The 23,832-nt window shown below is 36.8% G+C and overlaps 1 protein-coding gene across 3 annotated transcripts in view; it reads left to right on the top strand.

Moving 5' to 3' along the window:
* Positions 1–492: 492 nt before the first annotated feature.
* LOC131070124 (uncharacterized) overlaps positions 493–23,832 on the top strand; it is a 90,855-nt gene continuing 67,515 nt past the window's right edge. For 2 of the 3 annotated variants that reach the window (XM_058005648.2, XM_058005646.2), the window contains exons 1-5: positions 493–675; positions 772–924; positions 14,973–15,172; positions 15,351–15,431; positions 16,036–16,263. In XM_058005648.2, the coding sequence (XP_057861631.2) occupies positions 543–675; positions 772–924; positions 14,973–15,172; positions 15,351–15,431; positions 16,036–16,263 (795 nt within the window). In that variant the 5' untranslated portion in view covers positions 493–542. The remainder of the gene's footprint in view (positions 676–771; positions 925–14,972; positions 15,173–15,350; positions 15,432–16,035; positions 16,264–23,832) is intronic. The other variant, XM_058005647.2, reaches the window with a different exon arrangement.

The raw sequence follows: 23,832 nt of genomic DNA, 5'->3' as shown, positions 1-23,832 counted from the left end.
GCAAATTCAAAGGAGGAGAATCCAGTGGCTGTTATCAACAAAGACACCACTTGCCCTAAAACCAAAGTTATAACAGTTCGCCTCGAACAAAACCCTAGTTTTAGAGATGGACGACACACTAAAAGATGCAATAAATGTTAATAAATGATAAAGCATGCAGCCTTCAATGTTCAGGGAAATGTGAAGTTTCTCGAAAAAAAAACGTTCACTGAAAAACCCGTCGGAAAGCAATTTTTCCGATGGAATACCTGCCGCTCGTCGAGAAAAATAGCCGATCACCGGAAAGCATCACTCGCCGGATTATCTTACACTTTGGAGGGCAAAAGGCCCCACTAAAAGCGTATCAGCTTAAAAATGACCAATACTTTACACAAATGCCAAGCATGATGCACTATTCATACACAAATCCTTCAATTAAAATCCAAAAATTTGACTATTAATACATATGAAATTTATAAGACTCTTAATTATATTTTTTTAATCTCTTTAAAATTAATTTTGAGAGCTGGACGACGACGATAATTGAAACAGAGCGGTAACGGATGCCCTTGTCCTATAGCTCCTATAATTCGAAAGTATTTGAGTTTGGTTTGGCTCCGAGTCCTGCGGGAAAACTTTCTGCGGACAGAAAACTCTTACAGAAGCACGAGACAGCAATATACCTACCTGCTTTAGGTTTCCTCTTGCATTTTAGAAAAAGGAATTGTATACTTTTTATCCACTTGAGTAGCAAAATTATGCAAGTCCTTACGAATTTTCTATAAAATTCAGAATCCGTGCGAAAATCCGAGACTGGCAGGAACCATTCAATGGCCAACCTGGATGCTAGACATCACACACTCATACAAGCTTTGCTAGCACGGGGCCCCTTGCTCGAAAAAGATGTCAAATCCATGTACAACACTCTCTGCCAAAATAGCTCAGGTTAGATTTTCTTCTGCTGTTTTTTCTTTATCCTTTTAGGCTTTAAACTTATTTTTGTTCAGGGCTTGTTTTATTAGGGTATAATTTTCAGCAAACGAAATATTCCTTGTAATGGAAAAGCATTTTCTTTTTGAATTACACTGGCAATATAACCCTAGGTCCTGATGCCATTACATAGGCGTTTCTTTCTGTCAGAAGTCACAGGAATCACCTGAGATTTGTATCCCGCCCTCGTCAACTGCGTAACCCATGCTTTGTAAGTTGAAATGGTTGAGGATGGATTTCTTGCACCAAAATGAGAAAAAAACATGACATGGAAGTATGGACAGCTCCGGCAATCTCCCGAGTTTGTGGATTTTAAAGATTTCGTGCAAGTTTGCACATCCCATTTTCAGTCGCAACTTGCAAAGGGGGTACAAAGCTTTGAAGGGAGGATATGGAAGATGATGGTTAGAGGAAAGAAAAAAAATGAAAGCAGCTAGAAAATGGGAAAATATTGCAGGCAAAAACCTAGCGTTTCTGTTTTGAGCACAAGGGGAAGATGTTTTGTATTTTGAAATGTATCTTCTCAAGACAAATAAAGAAATGTACAGGTTTATTTTTGGATTACTAAGAAGAAAAGATCTTATTATAATATTAAGTCATGCAATTTCTGTTATCTTTTCATTTGAATGTGTAGAACGTAGTGTTTTGTATGCATCTGGGTAGATATAGTCTCTGGGTGTATTTTCATTAAGGTATCCTATTGTGGTTTTAGGTTTTTCATGTATTTTATGAATCCCAAACTCTGTTGCCTAGCTGGAATAGGCACCTGTCTGCATGAGCTTAAACCCCTCCATCACCCCAACACACCGTAAAACAATTACTCTTAAACATCATTTAATTTTGTGTCGAAGTAAGTTTTACTCACTGCCATGTCTAAATATGTACAACAACAATAGTGGCTATCAAAAGTCATCTTTCAGACATTTCATATGACAGATAATCTTTTTTAATAAGGTGCCTGACTCTGAATGTTGCAAACCAGCATATAGGTATGAAGTGATAATCAAAATAAAAGAACAATATGCATTGAGTATGGTTTGCATCAAGATAAATGTTTGTTTCCTGTAGTGATATCTATTGCAGCAGCTTAGGGAAGTCCCCCTTGGCTTAGTGGAGCCAGAAGTGAAGGAGGTTTTACTCACCTTAGTAGTTGGTCCATAGTTGCCCAACTTGAGCATAGCTTTTGTGGCTTTCTTCTTAAGTTTGACACCCTTGGCGCTTGGGAGAATTTCCAGCCTAAGGGATTTGGGATTCTCGGTCACCAACAAAACTCATCCTCTGAAAGATACCCCATACTGATTTTTACCCAACTTTGTAATATATTTCCAAAGATCTTTCACAAACGGTTTGCATATATGATAATGGCTTCTTACATCAATTGGCAGACATAAAGAGTCCGTGAATAGAATATGTAGTTGCAGAAATTATAAATGGAAATGACAACTAGAATTCAATGAAAGATCTAACCTTTACTTTAACAACTCAGAATCAGTCTTAGCTTCAGAATTTCTCAGCCTTGTGTACCGATAAGAGGCTATGCCTTCAGCCATTGGAGGACAAATCTATGCTTCAGTGTTGTAAAGCGCTTCAGCAATATTGATAGTTATTCACACAGAAATCTAACTTTAGTTCCTATGCCAAGGTATGCATCCTGTCGCCAGATTGCCTTCCCAAATCTGTCCCACACTGAGAAATGAACAGCTCCCATAATGCCTTTTCACCTTCCTATCCCCACACCGAGATAGCCATGGTTCTGCTCAAAATATTATGCCTGGAAATGATACATGACCGTGATTCATGAACCCAGACAGGCTAAGCACTTCAATTCAGACTTACGCTTAAGCCAGTATTGCTCTTGCATGGAAACTATATTCAGTCAATATGATCATATCACCCTTGCTAATAATCAAATAACTTTCCTTTGGCATCCTTAGAAAAATATCATGCAAAGCAATAATAAATCTTTGATTAGACCTTAATATTCTTCCCTCTTAATGAAAAGTCTTCCTTTTACTAACACCTAAAATATAAACTTCATTAATATTTGCCATAGTCATAAGGTCGGTTCCAAAAAATATTCACGGCCTTAAAGGCCTTCTGCCAATACAATAGCACACAATTAATATTCTCCCTTTATCGAATTGGCTTGCATATCTTCCTTCACGTCGGCTCACTCAGCAAATAAACCTTCGGTAGACAAAAATACTTCTATGGCAATATTATTAATAAACATTACATGCACCAATCATTGAATAAGCCCAATAAAGATGAATACCGGGTTTAGTAATATTGAGCCATATCCCTAATTTCCTTTTTATGCCAAATAATTAAACCTATGGCTCAAGGACGCTAATGTTGAAAGCAGCTGTTATACTAATCAAGCTCAATGAGGATAACAGAAATGTGTTTCACCAAATGCGATAGAAAATCAATAAACTCTCAACATCTGTAAATATCTTTATTAATCAAACTTATTTGCAAATTTGTCTTCGAAAGAAGACTTCACAAATTTGGCACAAATGTAGACTCTGTTATGAATCCACCCTTTTGGAAGAAGTTTTGTCCAGCCCTTCTATCTAACACTTGAAGGTTTCCGTCTCCAGGAATCATAACAGTGTTTATCAAATTCCAGCATGCTTTACTTTCTTCCCCCAGTCACCTTATAAAGAACTCCAAGAAGCTTCTAGAATATTAGGCCGACCACATTTGGAGAACTTTATTTAATTAATAATATTTAATTAAATTAATTAATATTAAGTCATCATTTGAATATATTTTTTATTTTTTTGACAGCTTAATAAAAATCAATTTTATTAATTGTCACCTAATAATCGGGGACATTACAGTCCTCTCGGCCCAAAGATTGTTTGCCCTCAAGCAATCCACAATCAAAGCCTGACTGTCGTTTGTACTTGTACACCAATGGCAAATACCAGGATCCCAAACCAATCGAAGGAGCTGATATGAATACCTGCTGGAAGCTATATGCTGCACCATGATTGCAAGTACTACCTCCCTAATTCTCTTGGACACAAGTTGAAAGATTTTCAGAATGATATTAGCAAACTTACCAATACAATCCTTGGCCTTACCCAAACTCTGCTGCGCTACACTGATATACACACAACTAGGCTATAAATCATGAAGCAAATCATCAAGATCCATCTGTAACAGTGCATCCAACACACCAATGTCTAGAACCCAAATCCATCCAACATCCAAGCTGAATGTAAAGAGATAGATGTCTCCTGCTATGAATACACCAACAATCCTCCATCTAAACTGGTAGATTATCAAGATGATGAGAAAAGTACTCTTCACATGTGCATAGAGAAGCATACCAGTCCATCTAACGCTACTGTTATAAATCATGCCAACATCATACAACTGAAAATCAGGCCTAAGATGATGTCAATGATGTCTCCAATACCATGCAATGATTTGGTCTCCATCTCATGCCAATTATCAACAATGTAATCATGATCCAACACACTCCAACACAACCAATCAGCTGATGCAAGCCATGACAATTCTGAAGATGCTATAACTAGCCAAGTAGGACAGCCACCCACCATTAAAGTAGCCATGTTATTTGACTCAAGTCCTAATATTAGGACAGTTGCATACCCAAAAGAAGTAGGTGTCACAATCAAATCTGCATTATGGATGTCTTCATTTACACATAAAGACATGTCATTAGTGGCTGGTCCACAAAGTGTATGCTCAAATATCCCAACTTCAACTATGATTCGAACTTCCAATGGGCTCTCTAAAAGAGGAAACTCATTAACCTCATGATGCAAACTAGATATCCCAACTGAATTTTCTGAATCAGACCTCTTTTCTTGTTCACTCCAATCTGAATGTTCTTCTTGCTTGCTCAACTCAAAAGATTCATGCACTGTATGCTCCATCTCCATATCTTCTTCCATTGGAAGAAATAGTGATTGAAGATAGGCTTCTCTTCATTGTCTTGATTGTTCGATATAATTGCAGCATTTCTTAACTTCTTGTAAGTGCTGTCTTGTTTGGGCAGCTAACAACTTTGCCTCCCAAGCTCTTTGTAGCCATCCATCACACATACTTTGTGTCTTCTTTACATCTTCCATTCCGAAACATACAAACTCAGTCCTCGTGTGGCTTGGATCCATAATAATTGCCTCATGTTTGAGTCTCAAATCTTGAATGCCAACATTAGGAGACTCCATAACATTATCATCTTCACGTATAAGGGCTGTCAACTCATAATCTCCAAATCAGGAAATCAGTCCTTTCCTCATGCCTTTGTGTGATGTCTTCATAGATCTCCGTCACCTCTCCTTTCGTGAGTGGATGGTCATCAACAAGTGCAGGTTCAAGAGCCATCTCCAACTGCAAACCAGATGTATCTCCTGTCATAACTTCTGCCCCATGGTTGCAAGCTGTATCTTTGTCTTCCCTTCTAAAAAATTCACCTATGTGTCTACTCCTTACAAACTTCATATCAAGTTGTTGCTCTTTGGACGTGGCTGCTATAGATGACTTGGATGATGAAGACGGGTCAGGCCCAATTCCAAACAAAGCTCACCAACCTGGTTTTCTGATTCTTGATGGGCCATTTGGTTACTCTTCAAGGAGTCCATAGTAGCTGTCAGCTCATAGGTAAGCTTATCTATTTCATTTCTTTTCTTCTCAATGCATCAGAATATATCTTATTAAGCTGGATTAGATGTTCTCTATCTGAAAGTAGATGTAGGTAGTTTAATTTCATCACAATTACAGTTTCTCTAACAAATTATGTAGGACCATATTTTTAATAACTATGAAAAGGAATAGACTCTTTAATAGTAGCAATTTTTGTGCAGAAATAGAGTTATCTCCTCAAAATGCTATTGATAAGTATAAAAATCTTGTTCTGAAAGGTTTTCCTCCTCAGTTATGCAGAAGCCAGTTCAAGATCAATTTGTCTTCTTTGTTATCTGATTATCCTAATAAAACACAAAAATTGCTAGGAAAGAAGGATGAGAAGATTGATGAAATGATAAACTCCAGAATATTGCAGAAGTGGAAAATAAAAGCTGCCAATCTTAATAGAAGTTCTAGCATACCTGTTGTGACGTTTTCACACATCGCCCCATTGCAAATGGGGACCCTTGCTTTTTTTGATTTTTAGGGTTTGTCTTTTTAGGTTTTTTAGGGTTTTGTCAGTTAGCCTTTGCATTTTGAGTGTCGCCCAGGGGATCACATGGATAAGCAAGTCCGGCTTGAGTGAGGTCCTGATCCTGAAATTTGACTAAGTCTGGAAACTGAAAAACCTCAAAAAACTAGATTTTGCAATATAACTCTTGGAGGTCTGAAACCACTCTCAAACATCCTGAAAGTATATATGGAATATAACTTAAAGTATAAGCACTTATACTTAAATGTTATATTCCATAAAAGTTATCTTGATAGAGAGTTCGAAAAGTCAAATTTCGCTCCTGTCCTTCACTGAGGATCCAGAGCGAATTTCGCTTCTGTCCCTCCCAGGAGGACCAAGGCGAAGTGCTCCTGTCCCTCACCAAGGGACCAGGGCGATAATACTTATTTGAGCCATTCCTGACCTTGTTTGGACGAATTGAGACATCAAAGGCATGGTGAAGGACAAAATGAGCATGATAGGGCATCCAGACTTGATCAAAAACAATGAAATGATGAAGTTTTTGCCTAGAAGGTCAAATTCGCTCCTGTCCCTCACTGAAGGACCAGAGCGATTTTCTTTATATGCACAATTTTAGACCTTTTTTTTAGACATTAACTTTTATTCATAGCATGAAGCAGGATGATATCTTCCCTAGCAAAGACATTTCATGGTGAAAAGTGAAGCATTTGGGCCTGGAGGACAAAAATTGCTCCTGTCCCTCACTGAAGGACCGGAGCTTGAAATCCAAAATTGCCTTGTCCTTGAAAGATTTGAACGATTTCGCGAATTGAGAAGATCAAAGGAGATACATTTTATCAGTTGAATATAACTTGAAGGCGCAATCATGAGGAAAATTGACCCTAGAAGCAAAATCGCTCCTGTCCCTCTGCCAGGGACCAGGGCGAATTTAAGTGATAGCTCCCGTCCCTCTCTCAGGGACCAGAGCGATTTTCCTTATAAGACAGGTTTTGGGCGAAGATCAAGTAAGTGTTAAGTTTGAGGCAAGCAAAGGAGGCGTAACGAGTCCGTTGAAGATAATTTGAAGATTGTAAAAACACCAAGTGAAGCCCATATTGTCCTAGGCGCTCCTGTCCCTCGCCCAGGGACCAGAGCGGTTTCTTCCTTAGACAAATCTCTCGCCAAGATGAAGCAAATTACATGTCAAGGATGAGTGAAGGGGAGCATAGTGGATCCATTGAAGATGGTTTTAAAAGTTAGCAAAGCATGATTGAGCCTACAAGTGAAAGTTCGCTCCTGTCCCTCAGCCAAGGACCAGGGCGAACTCAAGGTTATTTAATATTCCCTCCAAGCTTAAATCATTCCAAGCTAAGACACAAAGGGGCAATGATGTTTGGAACGCCTCGGAGAGAAAGTAAAGTATCAAAGACCGCAAAGGTGATGGAAATGCCCAAGTTCGCTCCTGTCCCTCTCCCAGGGACCAGAGCGAAATGTTCAAGTGTGTCCAAATTTAAGTTGCCACTCACATTTCAAGTGTTCAAAAGGGAGTAAGGAACATCATTTTACACCATGAAGACAGTTGCAAGTTGATATAAACAAGGATGAGCACAAGGAACAAAGGTTCGCTCCTGTCCCTCACCAAGGGACCAGGGCGATATTCACTCAAATATCAAACTTGCATTGTAAAGGATGAGTAAAGTATGCATGGAATGAATGGATAACATTGTTACTTGCCTTGCGATATAAATTGGTGATTAAAGAGACAAAGACCCAAGGAAAAAGGCAAGTTCGCTCTTGTCCCTCACCAAGGGACCAGGGCGAAAGTACTTTAAAGCTCACTCCTTCCACAAAAGGGACGAATTAAGTTCAAGATTCTCAATTAAAATGCTATTTTGGACGTCTAAGACAAGACTCTGAACATGAAAAACAAGAAAAACAAGGCCAAAATGAAGGAGCGCTCCTGTCCCTTTCCCAGGGACCAGAGCGATGTGGTTAGTATCCCTTATTCCTCCCATGCTTAGGCGCCAATATTTTCGAATTACATTAAAATGCCAAATTCGATAAAAATGTGAAAGATTTAATTAAGTTGGTTTTTAAAAATAGCGCATGGACATTATAATTAATTTAAAGCCTTTAAAAAATCGAAGTTTTTAATTACAAAGGCATTTAATTAATTATTATTAAATTAAATTTTAAAAAGGGAGCGCTTGGGGTATTATTTTGCAAGGTCGGCCCCCTCTTTTATTAAATTTTATTTGTTTTTGGGGCCTATTTTCCAAGTCGGCCTAGGGGCAATTATCAAGATAAGCGCCTATATAGGAGGGGTGTGTTGAGCATGTTAATCCATCTTTCAATCATTTGTCCAAGTGCGATTTTGAAGGAGCAATAAAGGAGTGCGAAATCTGGTCCAAGAAGGAGTGCGAGTTGAAGGCTAGAAGTGGTGAAGTTGATAGAAGAAGCACATTTTGAAGACTTCGATCCACATTTTGCCTAGCAAACTTGCTTAATTTTGCATCTTTTCTTAGAGTTAATTCCCAAGTGGAGGTATGGCGAGATTCTCCTAGTCTCAATTTTGAATTTTGAATTTTCAATCTCAAGTGGCTTAGTAAATTTAGGAAATGACAATTCAAAGATTTATCATGAGGTTTCCTAATTTAAAACTTAAATCCTCTTTCTAGTCTATATTTCACGTTGCAAAATATATTACTAATTTTGAAATGTTGTGTAGGTATCAAGATGGTGACTCCCAAGCTCGAAGGATTTACAAGTCGGAAGGTTCTCATCAAGGACGATCAAGCAAGGACAAGGGCGACCTCCTCCAGCCTAGCATCATCAAGGATGGCTTTCTTCGATCAAACATCAACAAGGGCGACCTCTTCCAATCCAGCGTTCCAAGGCGAGGTACATCATCATCCTGCAAATCAAGGACACAAGAAGTCAAAGCAAAGGGTTCATTGAAGAAGCAAATAGTTCCAAAAAAAAAATTAATTAAAGCTAGCTTCTCAACAACATCAAGTTGAATATCTACCAAGTTCCAAGTGTCAAATGAGGTGGCATCCTAGTCATCACTTCTCCAGTCAGTGTGGTCCACCTCAGCATGTCCAGATTCGATGTACCTAACTCATGGAAGGTGGCACAAACTCCGATGTACCTACCCGGCTATCCATTGGTCGATTTTTCTAGAGAGGACATGTGTCCAAGCAATACAATTTTATCATTGGTCAAGCATTAAATGTTATGTAATGGTTGTAACAAACCCTAATTAGGGTTTTCATTGTTGAATCTTGGCCATTAATCTCGAATTGATCTAAGCCATCGAATTGTATTGAGGGCACTATATAAGCCCTGGCATTTCATTTTGTAAAGGCAGTTAGAGAGATAATATAGAAATAGTTGAAAGCAGTTAGTAGATAGAGAGTAGTTAGAAGTTGATAGAATAGCAATTAGAGTAGAATAGGAGGACAAGGCAAGAAATTGTTGCCATTGATTGTAAACAAACTCCATTTTCATTGAAGTAATGGTGAAGTGTGTCGTTTCTTGCAATATGCATGGTTTCTTGTTGAGTCTTCAATCCTAGATGGTAGATGATTAGATGAATGGAAGAAATGTGATTGATTGATGATGGAATTCGTATATCCATACTACTAGCAGTTTGTTGATTGCAGACTTGCCTTGTGTAGTCAACTGGAATCGTTCAGCTTAAGCTCAATTTCAATTTGTCGCTTCTTCATTGATATGCATCAACTTGATGGTGTCTATGCCTGCAGTGATGATTTGAACATCATAAAGCTTCCCTTCGAAGATCGCACTAGCCTTGTGGAGATGGTCCTGCGATGTCAAAACAAGACCTAGTTAGAGTTTCATCAAAGATCAATCATTGCTCCTACATTCTTAGTATTAGGATTAGATCCTCTCTTCGCCCTCATCTTTTTTCCATTTTTTCAAATCTAAGGCAGTAAGATCCTGTGCTCCAGCAATATTCAAAGCAGATAAGAAGTTCAATCATCAAATGTAAGTCCCCTTGTGATTCCAGCAAATCACATCATACCATAGAGAGCTTATCCACACGTAGAGATCCTACATACAAGAACCTTGAAGTTTCTCCGATTGATCCTTTTCACGATATCTTCAGCATTCGGAAACTTTATTCAAGAGAGGATAAGGTACCCTTGGGTATTTTATTCTGTGTTAGGCAGTGTACAAAATACACGTCAACAATACCACAAGTTGAAAATATAACTGGATCCTCTAATCAGTCCACTCTGTGTTTTGCATCATGACAATAGTCTATTCCAAGTCTTGCATTATGTGATCAACCCCATATCCAGTTCAATCCAAATCATGCAACATGTCATGATATTCCAAAGAAGCCAATAATTAATGTTAAATTAGAATGCTTGAGTCAAATGATTTCTGCTCTTACAGATACAGGGTCAAAAATTAGCATTGCTAAGAGTCATGTCCTGCCTTCTATTTATTGGAAATCTCAGGAGATGTTAATTAAGGGACTGGGATTCATGAAAACTGTGAAAGAAAAAGCCTGTGACATTCCTGTAAACCTAGGGGATCTTAGTTGTCTTTGCTTGTTTTGGCAAAATGATGATATAAACATTGATATCTTCTTAGGTTTGGACTTTTTGAGTCAATTTTAGTCTTTTTCTTTTTATCACAGTGGGGTAATCCTCAGCGATAAGGAGATAAAATTTATCCATCTTCCTCATAGCATAAATTGTGTTCATATGATCAAAAGGTTGGATTCAGATTTTAATACAGAGTCTAAGGATCCACAAGCTTCAGCCATACAAAGAATCAAAGAGCTTCCAGAAGAATGCCAGAGAAACATCTTGGAAGAGTATTTCTTTCATAATCTGTCTCCTATATTTCAAAATGATGGATGGGGAGATATCTAGACAATCCCAGAGAGGAAGCATATTCATGTTCTATCTCCATTCTTGACAAAAGGACAACTGGTTGTGTTAAAACATCTGGTAAGACAATATAAAGAAGCCCATATCATCCTCCGATGTAGAGACATTACAAGGAATTTTCCCTATGGTCTACATAGTCTGCCAAACCTTTTAAATATTTTCAGTCCTTTTTGCAAGATATTACTATCTCAGTTAACAGTTTTCAAGGCTGTTATTGAGAAAAACACTTTATTACACATTCTCAATCTATGTGTACATTTCACTAGTAGTCAGCTAGAATGGTATATTGAAATATTGAACATTCAGATACCAGAATAATGGGAGAATGGTACTCACTTGATGGACAACCAGCTGTCAAGAAATTAAAGCATCTTTATCAGTACAGATATATTATGGAGTTCAATAATCCAGATAATATTATTGGTCTCTTGCTTATACCAGATATTTGCATATGGCGAATTCTTGACTAGAATACTGGTTAGCAAATCATTTTGATCTTTTAAATAATTAGGCTTGCAATAAAACAAGGATTGACACTATCAGCCATTTGGTGCGATATTCCTCTTTGCAATCTAGATTAATATGTTTTAAGCTTAGGATTCTTATGCTTCTCTAAGTACCCGTAAGTTTGCAAGAGATAGTCCTCCTTAAAAGTCTTTGTGTCTCCCTTGAGCCTTTTGCAAATAATCTGCCATTATCTTATGAGTATCATCAATGTGAGTTAGAGATGCAATGATCATGTCTTCATTTAACCTTAATGGACCTTCCAAATGATGCGACTCTTGAGCTCTAACATTTTCAAACAAATGTTCATAATCGTGCCATTCTAACACAGCTTCCTTCACAACATCTCTTCCACATAACTCACGTTTTGAGAGTAGGTCAATATCATGCTCAATTAAAGGATTACCAACACAACCATGAGTAGAAACAATTACCTCATGCTCTTCTTTAACTGCTGATGCAAAATCAGATAGTGAGCAATCTGAATGTCTCTTTTTTACATCATACTTATCTATCTCCTCTTGAGTGTCCCCCATGTAAGGCTCATTTGATAATAATGGGCTGCTTGTCAAACTCAGAAAATGAGGAACACGTTCATGCTTCTTCAAAGTGTCTCTGTTGTCCTTTATTGCATCTTCTTTCACAATATGTTGCTTCTTCATAAGTGCTGGTCTATGGGGTATGTCTAGCTGAAAGTCACATGTTCTCCTAGCTGCCTTAGCTGTCATAAAGCTGATCCATACCTGCACTTCCTTAGCTGTTATGTTTTTTTGCCTCCATCGAACTTCATGGTGAGGTATCCATAACAAACCACACATTATCAAATTGTAGGATCTTCTTGTTAGGCAATCTTTTAGTCTCTACAATCAGCTCTTTAAGACAATACAACTATTTTTCCAATGCAATCAGGTGAATGAAACGAGGGAAATCAATCTCACTACATGACCAAATTTTTGTATTGCTTTCATATGTATGAACATCATCATCAATAACCAAACTATCCGAAACACAAATGGTTCCATACCAATAAGATGTAAAGTGGACTCATGCAATGGAACATTAGTAGGATTCATACCTCCACATAACTGATTAATCAATGCTGGTTTAGCCAACTCCGTGAAAGCATTTTCTTCAGCTTTGTGGTTGCCATAAAGACTCGAGTGCTCTGCACTTGTGGGTGCAATAATTGATTCTTGCTTGATCATATCCTCATATGACTGGTTGTTGTCTTTCCCATGATCATTTGTAAGCTGCAGATCAGAAGCAATTGATTCTTCTTTCTTTTCTATCCTTTCTTCAATGGTAACTTCTGAGTTTTTTTTGGGCTTCAGCTCTTTACTTTTCTCATTCATTTTAGTTTCTCCACAAGCATCAACTCCCTCTTGATGAGGCACAATTTGATCTTCTTTTGACTCTGATTGAATTCCTGATTCAGGATCCCATTCCTCCTTCCTTTTTCTTACGTAGTATAGATCAAAAGATTTGGTAGCTTTGACCTCCTTAGGTTCACTTAAGTATTCATAATTTTTTTTGATAACCTCCTCATTCACAAGTATAGTAAGTCTTGACAGACTATGATATTCTTGAAATGTTAATAGATCCTTTATCCTTTGATATCTCTTATACCATCTGGCAATTGTAGAAGCTGCAATTTCGTTATCCATTTCTTCCATTTTGTAATCATCTTTAGCATCTCCTTTTCCTCCATTTCTGTAAACAACTTCAACATCCCACAGGCTGGCAGGATTTTGGCTTTCATATCACTGAAAGATACCTCTTACTGATTTTTAGCCAACTTTGTAATATATTTCCAAAGATCTTTCATAAACAGTTTACATGTATGATAATGGCTTATCACATCAATGAGAAAACAGTGAAACCAGAAGCAGACATAAAGAGTCCAAGAATATAATATGTAGCTGCAGAAATTATTAATGGAAATGACAACTAGAATTTAATGAAAGATCTAACCTTTGATCTAACAACTCAGAATCAGTCTTAGCTTCAGAATTTCTCAGCCCCGTGTACCGAAAAGAGACTATGCCTTTGGCAACTGGAGGACAAATCTATGCTCAGCATTGTGAAGCGCTTCAGCAATATCGATATTTATTCACACTGAAATCTAACTTTAGTTCCTATGTTAAGATATGCACCCTAGATTGCCTTCCCAAATCCGTCCCACTCTGAGAAATGAACAGCTCCCGTAATGCCTTTTCACCTTCCTATCCCCACATTGAGATAGCCATTATTCTGCTTAAAATAGCATGCCTGGAAATGATACACGGCTACGATTCATGAACCCAGATTGGCTAAGCTCTTTAATTCAGACTTACACTTAAGCTAGTATTGCTCATGCATGGAAACTATATTCAGCCGATATAATCATATCACCCTTGCTAATATTTGAATAACATTCCTTTGGCATCCTTAGAAAAATATCATGTGCAGCAATAATAAATCTTTGATTCTTGGAACCTTAATATTCTTCCCTCTTAATGAAATGGCTTCCTTTTACTAACACCCACAATATAAACTTCATTAATATTTGCCACAGTCATAAGCTTGTCTCCAGAAATATATTCACGGCCTCAAAGGCCTTCCGCCTATACAATAGCCCATGATTAATATTTTCCCTTTATTGAATTGGCTTGCATATCTTTCTTCACGCTGACTCACTTAGTAAATAAACCTTTGGTGGAGAAAAATATTTCCATGGCAATATTGTTAATAAAGATTACATACACCAATCATTGAATAAGCCTGATAAAGATGAATACTGGGTTTAGTAATATTGAGCCATATCCCTAATTTCCTTTTTATGCGAAATAAATAAACCTATGGCTCAAGGATATCAAATCGCTAATGTTGAAAGCAGCTGTTATATATTAATCGAGCTAAGGAGGATGACAGAAATGTGTTTCACCAAATGCAATAGAAATTCAATAAATCCTCAACATCTGTAAATATCTTTTTAATCAAACTTATCTGCAAATTTGTCTTTGAAAGAAGACTTCACAAATTTGTCACAAATGTAGACTCCGTCACAAATCCACCCTTTTGGAAGAACTAGGGTTTCGTCCAGCCCTTTTTATCTAACTCCTGAAGGTTTTCATCTCCAGAAATCATAACACCTTTTATCAAATTGCAGCATGCCTTACTTATTCCCTCCAGTCAACTTATAATGAACTCCAAGAAGCTTCTAGAATATTAGGCCGACCACATTTGGAGATCTTTATTTCATTAATAATATTTTATTAACTTATTATTATTTAATTAAATCAATTAATATTAAGTCATTCTTTGAATGTATCTTTTATTATTTTGACGTTTTAATAAAAATCAATTTAATTAATTGTCACTTAAAAATTGGGGACGTTACATCCTCTTTGATGGTTTTGATACAAGGTTGTATAAATGAAGAATTGAAACTTTTATTGGGATTGTATATTCAGCAGTTTCTAGAGAAAGGGACTTTCATGAATACATTGGAAACATTAACAAGGAGCTTGCCTTTCTGCAATTTGAGGTCCGGGCCAGCACAAACCAGTATGATAGTCACGTGTATTATGGGGTGATCAACAAGGTAGCTGATGAGCAGGCCAAATTGGGGACCCAGTATTCCCTTCCTCAAATTGCTTTCTTCAAGGCTGTGGTAAGAGAATGATTTATTGCTTTTTATTTGAAAAATGTGCTGGGTATTGGGTGAAAGAGGATGCATGGTTTATCAGTTTGAACTTTGACTTTAAGAATTGTGGAATAACTGTTAAATATGCTCCTGTCAAGTCTCTCTGTTATATTCATTGCGTGAGTTCTTTGGCTATGCTGAGCAGATGGAAGCAATTCTTCAAGATCAGTCAGGCAAAGGGCAGATTTCAAATATTGAAGCATTGAATATTCGCCTTGAAACTCAGGTAAGTTTAAAATCTGATATGACATCAATGTTTCGATCAAATTTTTTTAACTGGGCAAGAAATGTAGCTGATATTTTTCCCATCAGATGAATGTATAGCCAAACTTTTGTACTAACAGGAAAAAATTAAAGGGATAGTAGGTTTTCCACAAGTTATCAATATTATAGGTTGATATTTAAGGAATCATATGGAATTTACTGTTAATAATAGAACTTTTGTAACGTGTTAGCTATGATAAATCTAATTATATAAAAATTTGGCTAGTATTTAGCTGGAATTTTTTTTTAGCAAATGTACTTTTGAAGTTTTTGAAAGACTTAACTAATTGGCTAAAAATAGAGAAATAAGAGGGACTATGGAAATTGTTTATTTAGATAAACTATACATGTAGTTCACTGAGCAATTTAAGATAAAAAATAACCTTGACTTCAATTAGGAGTCTCTGGGATCAGAAGATGTTCCATTAGATGGTTGTTATCTTCATTTGAATTTGATTGATGCTTACTCTACTTTTGTGCATTATGCAAACAAGGATACAACATACCTGGATTTTATTATTGTGACGAAGTCCTAGAGTTTTTGGTGTTTCTCGGTTCCAATGCAGGCTAGGTCAGAATCACAGGTTGAAGTCAGTCAGATACCATCGGTATTTAAGCAATTTTCCATGGCTCAGAAGGAGAAAACCCTAGAAGACCTCTTGAGAAACCGATGGCTCTGTACTACTGAAGAGGGTAAAATTGGACTGGGAGTTCGTGCATTCCTTGAATTACGCAGCTTATTCAAGGATTTTGAAGTTCCATTCTGTGATGTATGCAATGAAGCAGGGATCAAGGTACTTTTCTGTCAGTGGGATCTTTATTTTTGTTGTTGGTAAATTTAGGACTTTTTTTAATATCCTTATACCACTTTATGGAAGGGTTTTAATACATATACATGTGGAAACAAATAATGATTGTATATGGGTACATGATAATTTAAATCTTACGAGTAAAAAATGAATAATTGGTCCCTTTAATAAACACAGTTCTGAGTAGATATTCATATGTAATTTTATATCTGTCATGCAACATAAATATTCAAGAGAATCATACTTTGGGAGTGCAAGGAGTGGTCTGTTGCAATATAAATAAGTAAAGCAAGTGAAAAGTAAAGAGATTAATGATGTAATATGATGCTCATGTTCAGAAGTCCTTAACAAATAATTTGATTGCCTGCTGAGGGTTTTTTACTCTGTATTTTGTGGCAGAATTAGTCATTTTATTGTGATGAAGGTTTTTATTTGTTAAGCAAGATTTTTTTTTCCATCAAGGAGTGTATCTAGTTCCATCATTTTATAGCATTTCTTCTGTGAGAGGTCCCATCATTATACCACCAAAAAGCATGCTTTTAACTAAGGATAATATATTCTCCTGTACATAAGGGTTTTGTGATTCTTCTTCAAAAAACTATGATTAGATGGCTTAATAGAAACATGTGAATTAACCCATAGAAGTCAGAATACTAACTGGTCAAAAGGGCAAAGCCAAAAAGATGCAAGGCCACATGTTTGTTAAAACTGGAGAATCAGTAATTGCAAGAGATGTTAGTAGCAACCTACTTTGTTGTGGTAGGGTCTTGTTGGTGTGTTTTTTATGCATGCGCTACTTAGAATAAAATACCCAAAGATATCCTATTATCTCTTGATCAAAATCTTCTATGTGCTAAACAGATGGACTGTGTAATCATAAAGACGACTCCAAGGTTCTAGATTCATGCGGATAGTCTTAGTTGGTTCGTTGTGATATGCTGGTAATCTCAAGGGGGACTTACACAATTGTTTGAGGAGTGAATCAATCAAATGATTATGTTAATTGCTGATTCTTGTAACTTTTTTTTTTTTTTTGAATGATTTTGCAATGAGTTCCTTTTCAGTCCCACTTTTACTAAGACTTGAAAAAAAAGGTAAAAGGATGAGGGTTTAGGAACCTACTTCTAATCTTAGTCTAATCCTATGAACTCTGGAGACGGAAATTGCAAAAGTGGAATTAAAACCGTTTCACCAAATTTAACAACTACACAAGAAAGGTGCTATCTTCAAAGGAATTCAAAAGATTTTCATATCCCTCATATTCACCAACATTTTGAACAATGAATAAAGCAATAGAAGTTAAACTTCATTTACTGGTTCAGGCTAACTTTGCACAATAATTGAAAATCATCCAATTATCAAAAGTATGAACACATTATTCCACATTGAGCAATTTTATTGAGAGCCAATAAACCATGTTAACTTGCAAAAGTAGACAAGATTCACCAACATTTTGAACAACAAATTATGTCTTAGCACTTAAGAAGTATCAGTACAACAATTTCTCATAAATCTCTCCCTTTACAAATGAGAGGAGGGTGGTTTACGTAGGCACCCCATTACAAAGCAATGGCCTAGATTGATCCAAGATCAACGACCAAGATTAATAGATAAAACCTTAATTAGGGTTAATTGCAAAAAAACTCCTTTTGGCCAATGAGAAATTTGCAATATTTTCAATAACCAATGAGAAAATAGGAGCCATTTAATATCTTCCACTTGTTGAGTCTGGTTCATTGCACCTGGACATGTCTGACTTGGAACCCTTGGATTGGTTGATTGATGACTAGGATGCCACCTCAACTTGCCTTGCAAATTTGATTCCCCATCATGAAGAAGTTTTCTTTATGTTCGAACTAATCCTCATCTTCACTTTGATCTTGTGCTTCTTGAACGATCCTCCATATTGGCAAGTTCTTTCTTTTGATTTTGGATTTCCAAAAGAAATCCAAGGTTGATGTAGAGCCTTTCATCCTTGTATGACTTAATCTTCTTGACGGAGTGCACGTCCTCCTTTGTTCCTTTCATCCTTGGATTCCAACTTGAAGTGTGAATGTTGTCCTTCCACGTGGTGTGGAATCATCTTTCCAACTGGTTCCTTTGTTGTTGAACTTCATCTGCACTTTTCGAGAAATTTCTCCTTGCGTTGACTTCTATGATCTATTGGCTGAAAATCATGAAAACTTAGTAAGTTAGAAAAATAGGCTTGATGTTTACTTGACAAATTTTGAAAGATAACTTTGATTTTCTCATAAATTCGTAAAATCAAACCCAAAATCAAACTAAGTTAAATCTGAAAATGAAAAGTCAGAGTTAGAAAAACTTTGTGAATTATGGAATTAAGTCTGATTATGAATCTTAGGAATTAAAATCAGACTTTGAAACATTCTAACAACCAAAATCAGACTTTGAAAATTCTTGAAATTGTGAGATTGAGTCTGATTTACGAAATTTCTGACTTCAACATTGAAAAAGCACAAAAAAAGCAATATGGTTCTTTGATGAAATTTGAAAAATTTGTGAAGAAAGTCCGTGTGCAAGTCTGAGAAATAGAAATTCAGACTGAGAGAATGAACTTTGAAGGGCTGAAATCCTGAAAATCTGCCTTAGAAAAGTTTATGAACCTGAAAATCTTGAAGAAATTCTTCGAAAGAATTGCTTCCAACTTGCCTTCAAATGCCTAATTTCTTAAAATTATTTTGAACCTGCTATTTCACTTCAAATTCACCTAGAAGCTTTCAAAGAGATGCTTGGAAGAGTTCGAATTCCTAAGCATGAAAAGCAAGTTGTGAATAATGAGTTTGCCATTGCCTATGTTTATAGGGAATTCAAACTCCTCTTGCCTTGTTTTTTTTGTGTTTTAATGAGTTTTAATGAGAATGAATCCGGTCATGTTTTACCCCTTAAATTGAACTTTCCCTCTTGTTTTTTTTGTTTTTGTTTTTCTGGTTTAAAACTTATTGGCAATTTTGCTTCCTTCTAGAAGCCTTTCTTGAACTTCACATTGTTTTAATTGTTTTATTTCCAGACTTTGAATTCTTGCTTTAATTCCCTTCTTCATTTTGCCAAAATTTCAAACTCTATGACTTAGGCGATTTTTCACGTTGGATTTCAACCTTTGCTTTTCTTGCTTTAATTGTTTTTTTCCTTCAATCTCTTCGCCACATTTCCACACTTGACTTGGGCGAATTCTTTTTTGTGTTTCATCTTTTTTTTGTTTTAACCTTTTCACTTCCAATTTTGCTCAAAACTTTTCAAATTCTTCTCCTTAACTTGGGCGAATTTCTCCTTGTGCTTTATTTCTTTTTCCTTGTTTTAATTTCCAACACTTGGTGAATTTTTGATTTCATCTTTGACTTTTCTTGTTTTAATTCACCACTTTGCCCAAGTTTTCAAACTTTCCTTTACCTTAAGCCAATCCTTTTTGCTTTATTGAGACTTCATTCGTGTCCACCAAGGCCGGACTTCATGATAGCTTAGGGAACTTTTCCCATGAGGTAGGGCGGACTAGGGGATGTGGCAAGGAAGATTACCAAGGGGAGGGGCGAACTTTGCAATGTTGACAAGGAATATTGCCAACCTCCCTAGGCGAACTTGCCACGTTAACAAGGAATATTGCCAACCTCCTTGGGCGGACCTTAACTTGGATTAGGAATTTTGATGCTTGCTAGGGTGGATTTGATGTTTCTTCAAGGAAGTGATGCCTCTCCCTAGGGTGGACTTTGCCTCTTGATAGGGGATTTTTATGATGTTGCCATACTTGACTGATATTTTTGACTTTTCCCTCTTCCAAGTGCCAACACTTACACACTTTTATTACCCTTTCCTAGGGCAGAATTGTCATGTGGTTTGGAAATCTTTTCACCATGCCAAGTCATTTAGCCAAAACTTCTCTTCTTCACCTTGGGCGGCTTTGATGTTGAACTCCACCCTTCCCTAGACGAACTTCATGGTAGCACAAGGAAGATTTTCTCATGCCTAGGTGGACTTGACATGCTCATAGGGATCTTTTGATGTATGCTTGGGCAGACTTCGTGTGAGCACAAGGCAGATTTTCTCATGTGTCTAGGCGGACTTTGACATGTTAACAAGGAACTTTTCCAACCTCCCTAGGTGAACTTCATCATGGCCCAAGGGACTTTGTCGTGTTCCTAGGTGGACTTGGCCCCTTGATAGCAAACCTTCATCATGTAGCCATATTTAACCAAAATTTCTGACCCCGTCCTTTCAAAATGCCGACACATAATCATCTTCTTATCCACTCCTTTGGGCGGACTTTGCATGCTCACAAGGAAGATTCATGCTACCCAAGGTGGACTTTGCACCATGTTGAGGAAGTTTTCCAACATGCTTGATGCCAAGGAAAATTTCATCATGACATGGCGGACTTCATGATGTCTTGAGAAATTTTCACTATGCTTTGATCTTTAATTGAAAATTTTCCTCTTTCCAGGTGACCTTCATGATTTGAACAAGGAATTTCTTAGTTTGAGTTCCAAACTTAGTCAAATTTTGGTGATCTTCAATTAGCTTTTTAGAAATTTTCCTCTAGATTTGAAAGCTATTTCACACTTGATTTGTTTTAACTTTTGAATGATCTTTCTTGACTTGACTCTTTTCTTGACCTAAAGACAACCTGTGATCCCAAAAAAAGCAGGTTCCCATATTGCCCCCGAAATGCCAAAAACAAAACTTTCTAAATTTAGAAAAAAACAAAAAAGTAGAATTTCCTAAAAATAGGAAGTCAGAATTGACCCTGAGAAATTGTGATTCTACTCCTTCGACCTATTCGGACACATTTGTAGCATCAAAACACGCTTTCAACCATTCCTTCACTTTATCGACTTTGGTGACTCAAATTTTGAAACCCCGACTCATTTCTGAGGCTTAGAGACTGGAGACAAAAAAGCTAAGACGCCAAAACCCTAACCTAAAAAGCAAACAAGAGGGGGTACCCATTTGTAATGGGGCGATGTGTGAAAACGTCACAATAGGTCCTACTATCCAGATTTCATCATATACATTACTTTTAAGCCAATAAAATTATATACAGAACTGACTAGAAATTTGGTACTAGGCTATTGACTAGGTTTGTTATTCATGAATCCACCACTACACTAGTTACCTTGGTAGAGAAAGTAGGTTGTTGATGACCAGGTTTGTTATTCATGAATCCACCACTACACCAGTTACCTTGGTAGAGAAAGTAGGTTGTTGATGATGTGTCCCTTTGTTGTTGAGGGCTCCACAAGCTTCCTGAATGAGTGTTTCAGTTTTTACTTGGTTGTTATTTATTGTAAATTTCAATCCTTTTTCATAAGTTGTAACAAAGTGCCACCAAATATGCCCTTCAAACAGGCTTCCATAATTGCAGCTGTCTTGGTTCTAATGTCCTGCATGCCTGTTGACGTGTATTTTGTACACCATCATACACAGAATAAAATACCAATAGGCATCTTATCCTCTCTTGAGAAAATAGTCTCTAACTGCTGAAGATTCGCGTAAAGGATCAGTTAGGTAGACTCCAAGGTTCTTTTAGTAGGGTCTCTACGTGTGGACAAGCTTCAGTGGTATGATGTGATTTGCTGGGATCACAAGGGGACTTACATGTGATGATTGAACTTCCGATCTGCTTTGCTGGACACAGGCTCTTACTAACTTGGATTTGAAAAATGAAAAAAAAGATAAGGGCGAAGAGAGGATCTAATCCTAATACTAAGAATGTAGGAGCAATGACTTGATTTTTGATGAAACTCTAACTAGATCTTGTTTTGACATCAATGGAACATCTACACAAGGCTAGTGCGATCTTCTAAGGGAAGCTTTATGATGTTCAAATCATCACCGCAGGCATAGATACCATCCAAGTTGATGCATATCAATGAAGAGGCGACAAATTGAAATTGAGCTTAAGCTGAACGATTCCAGTTGACTACACAAGGCGAGTTTGCAATCAACAAACTGCTAGTAGTATGGATATACGAATTCCACCATCAATTAATCACATTTCCTCCATTCATCTAATCATCTACCATCTAGGATTGAAGACTCAACAAGAAACCATGCAAATTGCAAGAAACAACACACTTCACCATTACTTCAATGAAAATGGAGTTTGTTTACAATCAATGGCAACAATTTCTTGCCTTGTCCTCCTATTCTACTCTAATTGCTATTCTATCAACTATATTCTAACTCTTCCAACTATTTACATACTATCTCTAGCTTAATGCTAATTAGCCTTTACAAATGAAATGCCTAGGCTTATATAGTGCCCACAATACAATTTGATGGCTTAGATCAATTCAAGATCAATGGCCAAGATTCAACAATGAAAACCCTAATTAGGGTTTGTTACAACCATTACATAACATTTAATGCTTGACCAATGAAATAATTGTATTGCTTGGACACATGTCCTCTATAGAAAAATCGACCAATGGATAGCCGGGGGTAGGTACATCGGAGTTTGTGCCAACTTCCATGAGTTAAGTACATTGAATCTGGACATGCTGAGGTGGACCTCACTGATTGGAGACGTGATGACTAGGATGCCACCTCATTTGACACTTGTAACTTGGTAGATATTCAACTTGATGTTGTTGAGAAGCTTGCTTTAATTAATTCATTTGGAACTATTTACTTCTTCAACGAGCCCTTTGTTCTAACTCCATGTGTCCTTGATGTGCAGGATGATGATGTACCTCGCCTTGGAACGTTGGATTGAAAGAGGTTGCCCATGTCCTTACTTGATCGTCTTGGCGAAGACCGTCCTGGGGAAGACCGTCTTGGATCCGGCTTGATTTTCCTTGAAGAGATCTCCATTTGATGCCTACACAACATTTCAAAATTAGTAACATGATTTTGCAATACATAACATAAATTAGAGAGCAAATTTTAGGAAACTTAATGATAAGTCTTTTATTAATCATTTCCTAAAAAAGATTATTGAGCTATGAATTCAAAATTTCAAAATTTCAAAATTTAAGCTATGACGATCAACGTTCAAAATCAAAACAATAAATCCATATCGCCATACCTCAGTTGAGAGCTAACTCTAGAATGCAAAACAAGGAATTTGCCTAGGCAAAATTTGAAATAAGATGGTCTTCAACGTGATCTCCCTTCAAAATAGCAATTTCGCCACCTTTCAAGTTTTTTGACGTGATCTTCAAGCCTTGGCAAATTCGCTCAAATGAAAACTTTAAGTTCGCACCACCTTGCTTGGAATGAAATTCGCTCCACCTTGGATATCAATTCACACTTCTTACTTTGATCGCATATGAGATGAAAATGATAATGTGAAAATAATGATTTTCACCTCCCCTTTATAGGCGCTTTTCACCATTCACCCTAAGGCCGACTTTTGTGAAATAAAGCAATTTAAATGATTTTTTGATAAATAACAAGGCCGACTTTTATAAACCAAGCGCTCCCTTTGATTTTTTTTTTTATTAATTAATTATTAATTATTAAATGCCATCGTTCTAAATTAATTTAATCAAATTCGATTTTCACAAGGCAAAAAATAATTAATAATATCAAGCGCAATAT

This window comes from Cryptomeria japonica, chromosome 1 (assembly GCF_030272615.1).
Source record: "Cryptomeria japonica chromosome 1, Sugi_1.0, whole genome shotgun sequence".
In the NCBI taxonomy this organism is placed as follows: Eukaryota; Viridiplantae; Streptophyta; class Pinopsida; order Cupressales; family Cupressaceae; genus Cryptomeria; species Cryptomeria japonica.
The sequence above is the reverse complement of the archived record's forward strand: the minus strand, read 5'-3'. Positions and strand labels throughout refer to the sequence as shown.